Consider the following 18,693-nt stretch of genomic DNA (forward strand, 5'->3'; position numbering starts at 1 on the left):
GCGGTCCGGCAGAAACTGCTTGGAAGATCCGATCTGCGGCGCCGGGCGAGCCCGACACCTAATGTGGAGCACCCACGGGGACACTCGAAGAAGAACTGATTTTACCTCCTAGTGCAGACCTGGCCTTGGGGTGAAAATGAAGAGGTATTTGGAAACACAGGATTTCTTCTTATCATGTCTTTTTAGGGTTTTTTTTGGCATCTGTATACTGGGCATTTCCTCTGCTGATGATGATTACAATAAAAAATCCTAGGCTGTGGCCACACTTGTCCAAAACTGCGAAATAGCCATGCTAATGGCCAAATCGAAGAATACTAATGAGGCACTGAACTGAATATTCAGTGCCTCATTAGCATTCACATGCTGCCAGCCATGGTTCTTCGAAATTGCCAATTTTGAATGCGTGAGGCTCAGCATTGCTACATGGGGGTCCTTAGTGTTCTGTGATTTGGCCCTTAACATGGCCATTTTGAAGTTTTGGCCGTGTGGCTACAGCCCTATAGTTTGAGTATTTTAAGTCCAGAACTTCTGAAGGAAGACAAACTAGCTGGAGACATATCTGGAACTTCTCTTTTGTCCAAAGATTCCCCTCATAGCTTGATAGATTTTACAGACTACTCGCAAAGTACTAATGTCACTTGACCCATCAACGAAACGCAACCTCTTCTGTGGTGAAAGCTGGCAGTGGCAGTTTTAGAAGAGCTCACAAGAACCCTTTGCATTGACTCCAAACTGAAATAGAGAAAACCTTGTTCTAATGAAATACAAGGGAATTTTGGGTAGACAAAGTGAAAGTGCTTTACTGGAATTTAATCAAAGTATTCATCTAATGGCTCGCCTCTTTTGCAAAAAGTGTAGCCAGGTATTTAATCACTGTAACTAGTTGGATTGCTTATTTTATAGTTCTGCTGAAAGTCATACAGAGCTTCTTACTGATAAAAAGAGCTTCTACTCTCACATCTTCCATCACTTCACTAAGCAAACAAAAGAAATTGTGTTTTTGGATAGAATTTCTTCACATAAGATGTAATATTCATGTTTAAAGGAAACTATTTTTCATTGCTGTATTACATTCTAATTACACTAAACTCTTTCATATCCGGCAGCCCTGGGACCAGGAGGTTGTCAGATATTCAAATATTCTGGATAATAGAGAGCTACGCCTAGCAAAGCATAACACTAAAGAAAAATAAGAAACAAAAATGTATTCAGAGTACTTTACTACTTTAATTCAGTAGTACTGTACACTATAAACTTGTACTGTAATTGCTGTACTTATTTGTGTTTACCTTCACTAGACTTACGGAAAAAGTAACTAAAATTTACTTATGGTTAAAATGCCAGTTATTTGAGAGAGTTCCAGACGATAGAATGCCAAATATGAAACAGTTTACTGTATATCTAAATTTACACACACTGCAATAACCCTACATTGCTTGACAGAATTAGCCCTAAAGCTTCTATTATCATATTCAGAAATTTTCAGAATGTATCATCACGTGATCTCTCTCATTTCAGGAGAAATGAGGTCTGAAAAGTCCCTCATTATCTGAGATTATTAATGACACCTGATTATATAGCTTTATGTGTTCAGTCATTTGGCTAGTTCCATACAGTTCTGAACTCATCAGGATTAAAGAAACTGAAGAATGTGGAAGAAATGCACCCAAGAGAGTTGTTCCTTATTTTAATAAACACATGACAGGCCTGATTCATCATAACTTCCTCCATAACACAGTGGAGAATTGGGCCATATGTTTTTAAAGCAAAGATGATGGTACCAAGATATCACTCAAGTTTTATCTGAATAGTGATATGCTGATAATACCAAAAAGTCTATGCTGATGACAAATGGTTAATATGTAATTGTTATTACTAAACTATGGTTTACATGCTACTATTTTTTCTTAGGAAGAGGTTGTAGCATACGCTAATTTATCTTGCAGTCGCCCGTTTATTAGCATCTTTTCTTTATTGGGGATTAACACTGATGTTCCCTAACCGCTACGGTGGGCAACCTGTAGCCCATTGGGGGTCTATGTGCAGTCCACAAGACATTTTGTTCACTGTTGCTCACACACAGAGTTGACAGATTCCACTGGTTCCACCTAGTTTTTTTCCTACTCCTATTACTAAAGTGGCAGGCTACATCTACACTAATATTCCTATTAGCCAAGGGTAAAGTATGGTGCCCCTAGCCTTTAGTCAAAGGCTGGAGACAGATGGCAGGAGACAAATCACTTGATCATTGTCTTCGGTTCACCTCCTCTGGGGCACCTGGCACTGGCCAGTGTCGGCAGACGGGATACTGGGCTGGATGGACCTTTGTTCTGACCCAGTATGGCCATTCTTATATTCTTATGTTTCGAAGGAGGCATGTAAATGAGGGAAATCAAAATGCAAATGAGGCACATATTTACATATCTGGCACCTCATTTGTATATTCTTCTTTTGAAAGAGTTTCTTTCAAAAGATAAGCTGCATAGATGCAGTTATTTCTAAAGTAATCCCTATCTTCGAAAGAATCCTTCTTCCTATTTTTTTTAAATGTTTTAATTTTTTTTTTTTTAAGGAAGAAGGGTTCTTTCAGAGATGGGGTTTACTTTCAAAAGAGCCCCGTCTACACTGCTTCCTTTTTTTTTTTTTTGATTTCCCTCATTTGCATGCCTCTTTTGAAAGAGGAGTGCTAGTGGAGACCCAGCCACATTCACGTAGAGCAAAAGGCTGTGAAGTGAGGTGCGTGCTGACTACACATGAAATTAACTGTGAGAGACATGCACTCTCTTTGCATCCACTCAAAGTACTACTACAGTTCAAACTGACAGTGCTTTTAAATTCTAGGCACACAAGCACAGTTAGCAAAACTACTCTACCCCGGGAGATCATCTCGGTTACAACCATCTTGTAGCCCACTGAGATGAAGGTAGCCTAATCATGAGGGCCACTCACTAGTCTAGGCTGCCCATCACTGCCATACAGGAACATGTTTTTGAGTGATCCAACCCACTTGCTATATATTCATTACCTGTGTCTTCCAAGGGTAGCTGCGGTCTTATTTCCTGTTCAGCTGTGTCTGCAGTGATGGCGGCTGCTGCTGCTGCTGCTGCTTCTACCACCACTGCTTCCAGAGGTGGCTGCAATGGTGCAGGTGGAGCCTTTACTGGAGTTGTGGATTCTGGTGTCTCAAATGCTTCTTCAGAGTCTGAACTCCTGGGGTGAATACAAAACAGGTTTCCTTAACAAGCTGGGTTAGTGAGCCAGGTGAGCTTTCGTGTGCAGAAAGGGCAATTTATATTTTGAAATGCAGGGTTTTCTGAGCTGAGGAAGCAAACCTCAGCCATCAGACTGCCTCTGCATTTCTCAAAGGCGGGTTATGATGGATTCATTACACATGATTTCTAGAGCAAGAATATCATGGCTGTAGGTTGTCTCTGAAGAAATCTTTAGGCTAGGTAAGATTGCTCTGTCACAAAGTGAACATGCACTCGCAATGTAAACGATTCCCAAGAAGTCTGCTGTGCAGTGTAAAGGAAACTCCAGTATGAAAGCCAAAAGCAATGGAAGCTTTTTATGAATTTCGGGAGATTTTCTTGTCATTAGCAGAGACCATCCAACACAGAAAAACATAAAAGGAGCTTCTCAGGAGAGATTCGTAGCTGTTTGTTAAAGGCTATGTCTCTGAAACTATCAAGCCTCATATTGCCGTGTATGGTCTGACAAGCTAGAGAGCACACACTAGAATAACCAATAGATAAAGCTCAACAGCAAGCCTCTGGCCAGCCCAACTCCTCAGAAATAATTACATTTCCTCACAGCTGTATTTTTACATTGCACTTTCAGCAATGATAAGTGACAAGCTGAAAATGCATCGACTCCTGTGTGCTATTGATAATATATTTCTACCACCACATTAGCACATACACGTACCAAAAAACAAACAGACAGAAGGATCACAATGAGAGCAAACACATGAAGAAAACCACAATATGCCCAACGGAGACAACCCAATGAAATGTAAGCTTGAAAAGAAACAATTATACAAAAGGATGTACTGTTAGCCTAAAAATCAAATGAAAGTCTATGTTGCACAAGGACATAAATAGTTGCTCTACAGGGAATACCACTTTAGGAAACTGTCCTCCTAATGTGAACTCTATGCACTTGATTTACTTTTAAACAAAAAAGCAAATTATATTTTAACTTTTTAAAACCAATTTTTGTCAGCCAAGAATGAAGGAATAAATATTATCTTGTTAATTACTTAGCAACTCTTTCTTCTGGTCGGATGCAGTTTTTCCCCCACTGGATCTGCAATACAATGAATTAAATCGTGTGACAGTTTCCTGAAAGACCGGACTGACTTGCCTATTTCCAGTGATTCTCTGCATGGCTAGGAGACTGTAGTCTCCACTGCTTCTCACAGCTGTCCACATCCAGCGCACCCACTGCACTGGGGATAAAATGTGCCATGAAGTAAAAGCCATTTCATCTGTGGAAGTACTCTACAACTCGTCCCAACGCCGTATGTAAAATCAAGGACTTCTCTCACTTCATTAAAGTTAAAAGAAAACTCAGTATGGCCAAGCTGTCAATTCTGTTTGGGTTCTCAAGGCTTTGAGATTATCTGAAGCTGTTCCATGTAGGACAGAGTGCAAGTGGTGGATTTGCATTCTATTACATTTGCTTAAATCTCTCAGCACAAAGCCTGTGTGGGCTACAGCAGAAAAGACCCTGGTCTTGTTCCTGACAGCTCAAGTGGTTAGATGGGCTGGATTTTCCAGTTGTCTCTGCAGAATTCCAATGAGAACTCAGTATGCCTAGCTATGTTGTCATAGCACACTCTGCCATTAGCTCTGGAGCTATCTGATTGCTGGCCAGGTCTCTTGCACAGAAAGCCTCCCAGCCTGGGGAACTTCACACAGACGAAAGTGCCTCTCTCCCAATCAGAGCTCAAACCATACTTTTCAGCAGCCTACACAGCTGCATATGAAGTGGTAGAGTGTAGTTTTTTTAATCATATTGTTTCAAAGATGCAGTGTCTCTCAAAGGGTCACAACATTATAAGATCAAGACTCATGGCACACAAAGAAGGTCTAAAAATAAAAAGAGAACCTTTTAACAGAAAATAAAAAAGTTGCCCTTTGAACTCACAGGGTGAGTCCCCCTAATTTTTCCTAGAGACCTCTAGGTAGTAAGTTTAGTCATCCACCCACTAGCTGGCTGGCACATTTTTTCAAAAGCATTTCATCCTCCAACCCCTTTTTGTATTTGATTAAGTTATAGTGCAGTATCCATAAATCTCTTTGCTATGCTAAGTACTGGGAAAATACAGCAAGTAACTTGATCAGTGCTTCTCAACCTGTGGGTCAGGTCCTCAAAGTGTATTGGGGCCGCCCGGGGCTGGCTTAGATTTGCTCGTGCCTAGGGCTGAAACCTGAGCCCCACTGCCCTGAGCTGAAGCTGAAGCCCTTAGGCTTCAGTCTTGGTTGGCTGGGTTCAGGTTACAGGCCCACACGCTGGGGCTGAAGCCCTTGAAGTTTGGGCAGGCACAGGCTTCAGTCCCATTCCTGGAGTCATGTACAAGTTTCAGCTCCCAAATCCAGAACTCTCTGGTCTAGCAACATCCATAGTCTGGAACAGTTGCTGAACCAAAAAGCCGAGGGGCTGAGAGCCTAGTGGCAGGCAATCTGGGATCCCTGCTGGGAGCCCTTTCAGCCAGGAGACCAGTGGCAGGGGAGCCAGCAGTCCAGCAGAGCTGGGAGCCTGGTGAGGCCAGTATGGTGAGGGGCAGGAGCTGGGGCCATGGCCAGCACCGGCAGCCTAGCTGGGCCAGTGATATAGAGGCCACCCAAGGTGGAAGAAGTGTCAGCGGTGGGCTGGGGGGCCAGATGCAGGGGTCCTCCACTCATCCAGAAAATTCCCCCATTTGGAACCTCTCAGCTCTGGAGGGTGCCAGACCAAGGAGGTCCAACATGTAGTAATTTTTGTCATCAGAAGGGTGTCAACGGTGCAGTGAAGTTTGAGAACCCCAAGCTAGATAATGCTGCTGCAGTGTATGAGATGTCAATGATTGGACAGGGAAGTTTTTAAGGATGATCAATGGCAGCAGCTCCTATTCCCCTGCTGTAACTATAATACTTTTGGAAGTATTAATCTAGAAATGTTAATTGCTTCTACCCTGATACAGCAAACTAATACAAAACAACAAACAAACGAAAGACATGATACAAAGGAAGTTTCCTCTTGAAACAAAGGGTTAATAACATCATTATCTTTTCTGAAAGGAATTAGGGTGCTAGAAAAATAAAAATATCACACAGGAACCCAGTATGAGTTATGAAACTTTAATCTTTCACACATGAACAGTCTCCTGCACATAAAACTTTTGTTGTTCAGGCTAGAAGCAAGTTCTTACACAATCAAATTCCTCTTTTTAAAGAATATAAGCCTATGTATTAATATACATTAAACTATTATCACCTTCCTCTTTCTGTGAACAGTTTTATAAAGAGTATAAGGAAAGACTAGAAAAGTTTTTGTAAACAGGATACAAGAGAATATCTATGCATCAACATTTTCCTCTACAATTAGTTTGCAAAATGTATCACTAACATTTTCAGAGAAAAGGCAAATGTGCATTAATTCCTTTTTCCCTCCTTTGAAGCTGATATTATTAAATATAACATAGGATTATAAAGAAAATGTGTTCAAATTGATTCTTCAGATTGGTTTACTGAAAAACTCCTAGATGTGTCAAGTAAGTTAACAAATATTTACCAAAGTTTCCTAGAAATCTGCCACCGCAGAGCCCCAGAGTTATGAACAGCATGGGAGTGGAGGCCGTGCATAACTCTGAAATGTTAGTAAACTTTCAACAGGTTACAAATGAATATTTACTTAACACAGCTTTGAAACTTTTATTATACAGAAGACAAAATGTTGTTTTATTCATCTTAATTTAAATGAAATAAGCACAGGAACAGTTTCCTTAGCTTATCAAAATTTTTTTAACTTTTTTGGTAGGATACCTGTTTACCTTAAAACACAGTATGGTACTGTATTTGCTTTTTTTTTTTTTTCTTTTAATTCCCCTGGAGGGGGAGGGTTCTTGTTCTTTCTGTCTGCTGCTGGACTGCATACTTCTAGGTCCAAATAAGGTGCGTGGTTGATCAGCTTTTAACTTTGGTGTTCATAATTTCTGAGATTCTACTGTACTTTGCTTACAGTGATCAGTGGTTGAAGGGATTTTAAAAAACAATGGACAGTGATCAACATTCAACAGACTGTAAACTATTCAGCAGGTAAATTTATTTTCCCTGTTTTATAAGTATGCTTAATGTCAAAGGGGAAAACGTATCCTGGAAAAGTAAATAAATTATAGAGCTATGAGGCAGCCAAGTCCCTCAAGGCTGAGACAATTAGCTTTGGCTAGCCATGGATTTTTCTTCACTATGTAGACATACCCACAGCATTAAAAAAGTGTGTATTTTCCATCTCTAGCTTCTGCGATTATATATTTCTGCACGTCTTGACAACCAATGGAAGGTAAAAATCAACTGAATTAGGAAGATAACGCAAAAAAAAAAAAATACAGATGGTAGAAGCTTGAATTGGACTGTAGAAAGATCAGATGTATAAACACAACTCCAGATTGCAGAAAGGGTCTTGTTAGAAGCAGGTATAATGAATGCAACTGAAAAGAAAGAGATGAAAGAATCCTTCCCAAAGTTACTGTGGAAACAGCAGAAGTAGTGTATATATAGCATTTCTGGACTACAGGGATAGGCAGGAAATGCAAGAATAATACTAGCTCACCACAATCCTGGCATATACTAGAACTCTTGTGAGAATACAATGTTCCCACTACAACTGGGAAACCCTGGGATTCTGCCCAGCCATTAAACAAATCTCAGGAGGAAATAATAAAGGAAATGGATTGGGTTGAGTTTTCTTCCTCAGCTGTGTCCTCAGAGAAACCCCAGCCTTATTAGATACTTTTTACTTCATTCATTAATGCATCTGAAGAATGCACATTAAAAGTCCTTGCCTACTGTATGCGTTTCAATCCGAAGAGCAAACTCCCTGGAACTACAACTGGACAAAATTCAGTCAGTGCCATTCTGATCTCTTCCCACCCACTTCACTTCCCTCCATTAAAGTGCTGCAATCTCCAAAGTGAAGTGATCCCACTTGCCACAATACAAAGCCTGTTACAATGCAGACAGGATTTCCTCAGCTTTACCAAGAGTCCCATATTTATTTCATGCTTTCGTCGTATTTATTACCCAGCAATGTGAAAACAGTGCAACTATGCACGCAGGCTTCAGCTAACAAGAAAAAAATACGTCTTTTACTGAACCTACACTAGGCGAAAGATGAAAGGGTTTAGCACAAGCTCTGTAAAAGGTGGTTTAAATAAAGTACATCATCCCACTGTTGAACACAATGGTCCAGATTTGGAACCATTCTAAGTCAATATAACTGTATTAAACTCTGTGGAAGTTTCCTGCAATTTAATAAACTTTATATTTGTTTCTTTTCTTAGAACCCTACCAACAGGGCTGACAGCCAATGTGGGCCCCAGGGCAACTGCCCACTCTCCTCTCCCCACCTCCCACCCACCCAGCAGCAGGCCTGATTCAGTAAGTGCAAATGGTAGCTACCAGCTGCCCCAAAGCCATGGAGCATTCTAATGTGCCCCAGATACTGAGGCACAAAACCTGGTGGCACATACTTGCATGATATTTTTGAGGAAGACAGTTCTGAAATCATATCACAAGCCAGGGATCACTAGAGAGAAATTCCCTTGCCATGTCCCTTGCTTTGGGAAGGCTCCCTGCTGGGAATTAAGCTTGCGGGAAACCTCCAAGTAGCCAGTTAAGTCTACTTTTAGGCTGCTTTCCTAACAGAGATATAGAGAGCAGCTTGAACAAGAACGAGCATGGGTGCATCTAGATTTACATTTCATTATTTTCTTCCTAACATCAAAAATCACTGTGAAGGCAAGTTTAGGCCATTTGCTAAAAGATGAAAGCTGCTGAAGAACAAAAGAAACTTTTGCCTTGCAAGCAGAGGTGGGAAAATTACCCCCCAAAATTACTTGAGTAAAAGTACAGCTACATTTGCATTCTTTCCAAAGGCAATTGTACTTTTAATCAAGCATCCTTTTGGGATACATTTTCCCTTTCTGCTTGCAAAGGAGCTCCAGAATTTGTCTAACCTACAGTATTACCGTGTGCCAACGCCCAATACCAGAAAACACAAAATTAATCCTTACTGTTAAAATTTAAGCAAACTGTCTCTGCCATTGCTTTTCTTTATGTAGCAATCTTGATTAAGCAATACTAGGAGAAAGAGACTACAGTATTTGGCAGATTCATATCCTTCAGAAAAGTAATCCATACACCCTAGGAACTGACTGCACGTTTTGAGATTAACAATGTTAAAATATGCACATTGCTATCCTCCAGTAACAGTATGTTCTTGACCTGTTCAAAAGTGCAGGAAGGGCAACAGCATTAATGCAAGAATTGTGCAGCTCTGCTGGGGATATGGAATCTAAGTAGTCTTACTCAATTTTTGATCCCAGGATTAACTGGAAGTGAGTGGGAGGGCAGGGGCTGGGAAAGGTCTCCAAGACAGAGGAATTCTGGCAAATGCAGTCCCCAGCTATGTGTATTCGATCCATCTACATTCTCCAGAAATTACTTCTGAGGCACACTAACACAGACCAGCAACAAGCAACTATTTCTGCACATGTTCCATATAGATTGTAGACTTGAGGTCTTAAGGGGTAGCAATCCATTTTGGGTATACTACACAGCAAAGAAAAATCCCGCAGCTGGCTTGTGCCAGCCAACTTGGTCTCCTTGGGCTCAGGTTTTTGGGCTTTTTCATTGCAGTGATGCCTTTGAGACTCAGGCTGCAACCTCATCTCTGGGATCCCCGCCCTACCTGCAGGGTCTGAGAGCCCATGCTCAAGCCTGAGTCCCAAAGTCTACAGGGCTATGAAGCACCCAAGCCCCACAAGGGTGAGTCAATTAGCTTTGGCTAGCCAAGGATTTTTCTTTTCTGTGTAGACATAGCCCTATGTGTTGCTCTTCCATGTCACTGCTGTCTCTATGCAATTTTTCAGGTGGGCCGCCATATTTTGCAAGTGTCTACACAGGTTCATCCCACAGAACCACATTCTCTTCCAGGCCCCATATCACCATCCTGACTTTTTCCTGAAGATTTGCTCCCCTGGACATCATACAGTGTACTGAAAATTGAAGGAGGGAGGAAGGATGCAGTCCAATATTACTGGAAAACATCTCCATAAGGGCCTTACCATATCATCACTTACTTTGCACCAAAGTTTCTACGAAATAATGTTTTGAGTCACAGATATAAAGAGATCAGAAAGTCTTGAATCTCATGGACTACTGAACAGCTTGATGTTAATGCATTACTGTAATATGTGTAGTGTTGTCTGAAGGCAATGAGCATCTTCTACTGTAAACCTCCCACTAAAATGTGCATAGCTGTTGTATAATAAAATTACGCTATACTTTTCATTTCAAGTATTTATTCCACCTCAACAGGAATCTAAATCAGCAAGAAACAAAAAGGGATTTCTACAATGTTAGAGCTGAGTACTGGAACGATCCCGAGATTTTTATATCTGTAATCCCAGTAAGAAGTGCAATGAATTTTGTGGTCTTACTTCCACCCAGCATTTTCAGAAATGTTTCGTAACAAAAATCACTGTGCGTAATTCAAAATCAGCAATGCTGCTACAACCAGAACCTGAACTCAGCTAGCGGGGGCAGTGGAACAGCTCCTGCTCTGGAATCAATGGAGTTTTGCTAGGCACTATAGAGATGAGGGTCTCATATAAGTAGATAGCTATATTGGGCATCAATCCTGCTATTACTTTACCCTAAGCTTCAGAGAACCTACAACTTCCAAAACAATACCAAAGCTTCCAAAACAATACCAATACAGAAGATCTGTATAATTTGTGACAAGCCCCATGATCATTTTCCTCACCTGTTCACAGACAATAGGAAAACTGAGTTTCCTGTATAATTTCTCAAGAACAATATCAACCCGAAGTATGTTTTAATGGATAAGGCACTGGACAGGAATGCTGGAAATGTGGATTATACTCTTGGTTCTACTTTTGAACTTCTGTGACCTTGGGCAAGTAACTTCACTTTCCCCTGTGATTCTGGCTGGGTCTACACTTACAGTGAATATTGACAGCTGCTACGTAATTTTAGGCATGCCAACTGCATATCTAAAATTGATTTTGCAGCCGTCGATATTCATCCCTGTCCCCATTGCGGAATGCCGATGGGAGCAACCTAATTATAAAAGTAATTAGGTCCTAAATTGGCTTCCAAGGGAGACTGTGGAATCCCCATTATTGGAAGTTTTTAAGAACAGGTTGGGAAAACACCTGTCAGGAATGGGTTAGGTTTACTGGGTCCTGTCTCAGAAAAGGGGGATGGCGCCTGAGTGCGGGGGTGAGCCACTGGCACAGCTCCATAAATGTCTGCCAGCTCATCCTGAAGTTCCTGAGCCAGCGGTCGTCGTCCCACTCCCCAAGCACCAGCCGCTCCCACCAGTCGGTGCTGGTGGGGTAGCTCCACAGCCGCCGGCGTGTGAGGCAGGGGTGGGGGCGGGGTGCTGCAGGGTTGGGGGTTGAGCCCTGCTGCCGTGGGGGCAGCTCCTCCTCCGGTGTAGCTAGGAGGTGCTCAGCTGCCTCCCGCATGCCAGGGAGCAGGGCAACCCCTGCTCCTGCCGGGAGGGCTGGGTGGACCTCTGGCTGCTGCTGCTGCTGGGGGTCCATGACTACGTCGCCCGGGGTCTGTGTGCCTATGGCTCCTCAGACCGTGTGCTGTGCAGGCTGAGTGTGTCTGGGAGGGGCCCTTTAAGGGAGCGGCTAGCTGTTGCCCCGGAAGCGCTAGTCTGCTCTGTGACCCTGTCTGCAGCTGTGCCTAGCACCCTATTTTGATGAGTGCTACTTTGGCGTGTAGACGTTCCCTCGCAGCGCCTATTTCAATGTTGTGCTGCGCAACGTCGAAGTTGAACATCGACGTTGCCAGCCCTGAAGGACGTGTAGACGTTATTCATCGAAATAGCCTATTTCGATGTCGCTACATCGAAATAAGCTATTTCAATGTAGGCTTCACGTGTAGACGTAGCCATAGAGTCCTATGACTGCTCCACAAAGGCACAACTGAAATACAAATAATAAACTGTGGTGAAAAAATTCCCACAGTGGTTATGACATATCCACATTTACCAGATTCTTTCATACTGTTATTCCATATTTAATATAAATTATACTGCAGTTACAGAATTATAATCTGCACAAGTGTAGTGTAGTTATTCATGATCTGACCATAGAGAACTCACTCCTCAGTTTCTTGATTCAGAATTACCAAAGACTAATATTGTTTGGAAAATTAACTGTTTAGGGTAGCTGGTATTTACTAACCACAGTAAAAAGTTTTTTAAAATGATTGGAGTATCAGGAGAGGAAACATATCATAACTGTAGTTGAAGATATTTTAGTACCAGGCCTTGGAAACCTTTTACAATATAAAATAATTGTGAACTCATATTTAATTATCTTTTGCATATTTGCTTATTTAGTGAGTTCCAATTAAACAAGCTAATATGGGACTCTCACTCCCATTTTGTTACTGTGATTGTTAGCTATATATCGGTATAATTTTATACAATGATTTTTAATATCTATCAGTAAGTCACATTTCAAAGTTTTATAATATATTTGTATAGGGACACACAGCAAATAGTTCAGATCTTGAGGTAATCTAAGACAAATGATTAATTTTAGGTGTTATAGTGATAAGCGGTATAAATATCCCTAAAGAGAATTATACACAAGTTAATTAAGAATATTGTGTAATTTACTATCTGCAATTGTTTTCCCCAAACCTCCCCAACTTTACATTCTGCATGCAATCAAAATGGTAAAATCTTCAGTCACGGTGCAGTAGCACAGCCAACACAGTGAATCTTTTTTCACTCATGTTGAAAAACAGGAACAGTGACCTTATTCCGACCTATAGAAGTTGGGCCAGCAGTTTCTCTCTTCCAGGGTACCAACCAGGACAGACGTATTTAAAAAACAATGTGTGCCTGATGTGCCTCAGAACATTTTTTTCTGATCTACAGACACTGGGTCAGCAACTTAACGGGGGCCATTGAAAGCCATCTGCCCTGCTCACTCCCATTTCTTCCCAAGAGGGACCATTTTCAACACAGGACTCTGCAGTTATCTCAGTTCAAAGATGGGGGAGGTGCAGACATGTCACTTATGTGTCACTGGAATCTATTTACAAGCCTGTTCCTTAGGGGCACATTTTTCATTATTAACTATTAATGGACTGCTATCATACAGTTGTAAGGGTTTTCAGTGACAAGATCATCTATCGTATGATTTAATAAACGCATGTTGAATCCATATTGGGAAGAGGCAAATTGCAAAGCCTACCACAATGTCTAGACAATAGCAGTAACAAAGGAGTATTGAACAGTAAATAGCTGAACTGAGGGCAAAATTATGGACCTGATTCCAATTCCATTGACACTGCTCTAATGCTGTTGTCTTAAGAGGAACACTTTGCAAAGATATCAGATCAGAATCAGGACTTCACTACAGCTGTTTTCACACATTGGGCTGTGTAAGTTTCAGGGTGGCGGGGTTGGATTTAGCAATGTAGCATTCTGCAACAGATTCTGGAGATTCTGTGAGATGTGTAGGGTAGAGCTACACAGCAAAATTACTTCTAAATAACAGCCATTATTTTGAAATAACTAACCTAGCATCTACACAATGCAACCGCTGCAATAGTAGCTGTCTTATTTCAAAATTGGCAAACCTCCTTTCACAAGTAACAAGGCCTATCTTGAAATAAGCCATAGTGGCTACGTCTACACGTGAAGCCTACATCGAAATAGCTTATTTCGATGTAGCAACAACGTCTACACGTCCTCCAGGGCTGGCAACGTCGATGTTCAACTTCGACGTTGCACAGCACCACATCGAAATAGGAGCTGCGAGGGAACGTCTACACGCCAAAGTAGCACACATCGAAATAAGGGTGCTAGGCACAGCTGCAGACAGGGTCACAGGGCGGACTCAACAGCAAGCCGCTCCCTTAAAGGGCCCCTCCCAGACACAGTTGCACTAAACAACACAAGATCCACAGAGCCGACAACTGGTTGCAGACCCTGTGCATGCAGCATGGATCCCCAGCTGCCGCAGCAGCAGCCAAAAGCCCTGGGCTAAGGGCTGCTGCCCACAGTGACGATAGAGCCCCACAGGGGCTCGAGAGAGAGCGTCTCTCAACCCCTCAGCTGATGGCCGCCGTGGCGGACCCTGCTATTTCGACCTTGCGGGACACGCAACGACTACACGGTCCCTACTTCGACGTTGAACATCGAAGTAGGGCGCTATTCCTATCCCCTCATGGGGTTAGTGACTTCGACGTCTCGCCGCCTAACATCAAAGTTAACTTCGAAATAGCGCCTGACTCGTGTAGCCGTGACGGGCGCTATTTCGAAGTTAGTGCCGCTACTTCGAAGTAGCGTGCACATGTAGACACAGCTAGTGTGTCCAATAGCTCTATTCTGAAATGGGCTATATGTGTTTAGACGATGTATTTCGAAATTGCTAAGAGCTATCCAGTTAACAGAGAAGTTGATGCTGTTCAGCACCTTTCCAGCTTTACAAGCTGCAGAATCAGGGACTCAGTTTATTTAGCATGAAAAATCAAGGACAGGATTTTTTCATTTACAGTTTCTGTGTCTCAAAAGAGAACGGATTCTGAAATTAAAATAAATATTCACATTTTCAGAATTCTTTCATTGGGGGGGATTTTTTTCTGCACATTCTGACATTATTCCTGGTGTTAAACATAGATCAGTTTTCATTTGAAATCCAGAAATAATTAAGCACTCAGAAAACCTCAACTTCTAAATTCATCTGCTTTCATATGTAAAGTTAAATTTATTGAGCCAGCTATCGGTTTCTTGCTGTAATTGACGAGACTTCAGTGGTGTTCTGGGAAAGGGATTTTCTTTTCTTAATCTGTTAGGGAAGGAATATGACAGTCTCATATTTTGATTTCCTGAGTGCAGGGACATCACTGATGGGATTAAGGAAAAAATAAAAAGTGTATCTTCTCTCTCCATGTTCTTGAGAGAGAGAGAGAGAGAGAGAGAGAAATACCATGCAAGTCAATTAGGTATCATCCTATCACTGACTATCCTAACACCTATCACTATTACCAGCATACCATTCTGATGAGAAGGCACCTACCATGCTTTCTCTCAGTCTATGGCTACACTACTGCACTAGGGCTAAACACTGCACTCAAAATAACTGCTATTTTGAGCACAATATTGCAGTTCGATTTCGAACTTCAAATGACAATGAGTTCAAAATTAGGTAACTCAAAATAACTTATGCGACTTGTGTTGTGCAAACTGCACAAGTTATTTCGAGTTATGGATACAGTGTAGCTGTAATCTTGGTGATTACTGAGATGCTATTTCATTATATTGAAATAATTAGAGCAGCATATGGCCTGTGTAACATGAAGCATGAAATCATGGTTCCTGTGAAATCATATCTTCCTTTTATTTCAATCCACCAGGATTTCACCTAAAAATTACTGTCTAGCCTCTGTTTCGGGAAGAAAGAATACCGAACGGAGCAATTGTTCTCTGACATAATTAGCACGTAGAGTAACTCCTTTGCTCCCTTGTACTCAGTGGCAGTGTGTTTCATTCTGTTTTCTACACACTGACTACGGAGAAACAAAGATTAGTGAAAAATCTGTTCATGGAGTGGTCACACTGCATTGCTCTAATTCCTATGCATTCAAAGAGTTCAGAGTGGCTTCACAAGCATAAGCCAGAAGAATTTGGCTTGTGGAAGAGGTGTTAGGAACTTCTCTTCCCTGTACTACATTTGTCAGATAACAGGTTTAATTCTTCAGCCCCTCCCTGGAAGTAACCTCAATACAGGGTTTTTGACAAAATGACAAGGGAACAATTTCTCTGCATCATAGACCAATGCTGTTTCATGAATCTTCAGCCTTACCAGAGCCAGAGGTTTCCCTGGAAGTTAAATGAGTCACGGACTCATTTCTACAACTTGAAAAAGATGGGTTTTCTGGGGCTGTCTGTGCTCTGTAGTTGAGCTAAGCTGTAGGCTACCAAGGCCCTGTCCCAACCACGATTTAAGAGAAAGTTATGAATACCAAAACTTATGGCCCTGTTTTCACATGTGGTGTGGGTGAATTTCCTTTGAAGTCTTTTGTATGACACTATAAAATGTTAGGAATGGAGCCACCTTGCTCACTTACCAAAGGTATATTTAACAGGCTGTTTCTTGTATTAAGATTTTAGTACTTACCACTAAGTAGCACATGAAAGATGATTTCCTAGGTAGGAAATGCTTTTGCTTTTAATAGTTGATGTTAATTGGAATGCCATCAGTCTGATATAATAGTCATAATGACAGAACCATGAATAAGGTGTACCAGTAATTTGGATTAAAACTGTTAGATAATTTTAACTATGTTTCTGGTAAGTGTTTTCTAGCTCTGAATATTGCCATATCATATATGCAGTACAAATGCATAAGTCTCTTAAGAGATGGGAGGAAACAACAGAAACATATTTAGAATAGTGATCTGGTTAGTTAGGGGTATATGGATGAAGCTCTTGTGATGTTGCCAAGATAACTGTCTGTCAGTGAAGTGATTTCCACTGAAGAAGAAACATGGGCTAAGAAGAAACTTGAGAATGGAAAATTGTACATATCAGATGTGTTATTTGAGTCTTCTCTCTGTACTCTATGTAAGATCATTCAGAATAAACCTTGGGTAAAGAAGACAAACAGGCTTATGACAGAAAGAGAGAGATTGGATTAATTTCATCATTAATTTATATTGCTGGTGCTGAAAAGCAAACCCTGGTAGAACAGTAACAGAGATGTAGCCGTGTTAGTCTGTACTCCAACAAAACAAACTAGCAGAAATGTAGCACTTTAAAGACTAATAAAATGATTTATTCGGTGATGAGCTTTCGTGGAACAGACCCACTTCATCAGATCCTGGTAGAACTGTTAGCTCTCAGGAAAAATATAACAGTTAAAAGGAGATTTTTTTTTAATGTACACTTTGGACTCTCTTCAAGTAACACAGGGAACTTGAATTCTACTCAGTTTCAAAACAGAGTTAAAAGTAATTTGGGGGAACTTTTGCATAGCTCATGCTTGTGTCTCATCAGTTTTTTGTGATTTTTCCACTTACAGTTTTCTGTATTTACTATATATTTTTTCTTTTCTGTTGCTGTGTATGTGAAAGCTGTACAGAGGTGGGAACTCAGCTTTATTGGAAAAAGAGTGAATCAGGCAAACTCAACTCTCAGTAAAATTCACAAAGTCAAGTGGAAAAAAGTAGAAAAATAAATTTAATTTTTATCCAGTCTTATTTAGTTGGAGTAACGAGTCTTCTATAAACACTTAAAATACAAAAAGATGAGGGAAATCAGAAATGTTTGGTTTTTAATTTTTTTTACTGTTTTATTCTCCTTAGTTACATTATTAAATTAACAACCTGACTCCCAAAATAGAATCAGCCAATGAAAAAAAAAATATCAGCCTTTTTTCATAGCGTGGATGTTGGTTTTTGAGTTACAGGTTTCAGTTGTTAACCTGTTTAAAAAGAAAATTTTGAAGTGTTTGAAGTGATGTTTGTGGTGTTTTAAACACAACTCTTAAGGATAGGAGCCCAAACACTACTTTAAAAATAGTTCTCAACATCTGCGAATCTGTTGTCAATTAAAAAAAAAATCTGCTATTATGTACTACCTGTTAAACTGTCCAGAGACTGCAGATTCAGTGGTTTTCTGATACAGGTTGCATCTCTCTGGTCCAGCATGTTCTGAACAAGAGAATTTGCTTGACAAGGGGAGGTCTGGCTCTGGCTTCTGGCCCTGTGGGACAGGTAGGAGCTCTGGCTCTCCTCCAGCCCTGGCCTGGCCCACTCTGGCTGGGCTGCCAGACACTGGCCCATGGATGCCAGTCTGGTCCCAGCCTTGGGACATTCTTGTCATGGAACATCCATGGTGCTGCTGGACCACAGATCTTACTGGATGAGAATCACACTGAATTTGTAACTTCCATTAATGTTCCTATGAAATGATTCCTGAACATAAGAACATAAGAACATAAGAATGGCCATACTGGGTCAGACCAAAGGTCCATCAAGCCCAGCATCCCATCTGCCGACGGTGGCCAATGCCAGGTGCCCCAGAGAAGGAGAACAGAAGACAATGATCAAGTGATTTATCTCCTGCCATCCATCTCCTGCCCTTGTTATGAAGGCTGGGGCACCATACTTTATCCCTGGCTAATAGCCATTTATGGACCTGACCCGCAAAAATTTATCAAGCTCTTTTTTAAACCCTAATAGAGTCCTGGCCTTCACAGCCTCCTCGGGCAAGGAGTTCCACAGGTTGACTGTGCGCTGTGTGAAGAAAAATTTCCTTTTATTAGTTTTGAAGCTACTACCCATCAATTTCATTTGGTGTCCCCTAGTTCTTGTATTATGGGAAAAGGTAAATAATTTTTCTATATTCACTTTCTCCACACCATTCATG

At 41.2% G+C, this 18,693-nt stretch overlaps 1 protein-coding gene across 4 annotated transcripts in view; it reads right to left on the reverse strand.

The window, feature by feature from the left end:
- Window positions 1-18,693, reverse strand: part of TACC2 (transforming acidic coiled-coil containing protein 2) — a 200,898-nt gene that overhangs the window by 62,126 nt on the left and 120,079 nt on the right. For all 4 annotated transcript variants that reach the window (XM_075000517.1, XM_075000515.1, XM_075000516.1 and 1 more), the window contains one exon: window positions 3,026-3,210. In XM_075000517.1, coding sequence (XP_074856618.1) covers window positions 3,026-3,210 — 185 coding nt within the window. The remainder of the gene's footprint in view (window positions 1-3,025; window positions 3,211-18,693) is intronic.

Source organism: Carettochelys insculpta, chromosome 7 (assembly GCF_033958435.1).
Source record: "Carettochelys insculpta isolate YL-2023 chromosome 7, ASM3395843v1, whole genome shotgun sequence".
Taxonomy (NCBI): Eukaryota; Metazoa; Chordata; order Testudines; family Carettochelyidae; genus Carettochelys; species Carettochelys insculpta.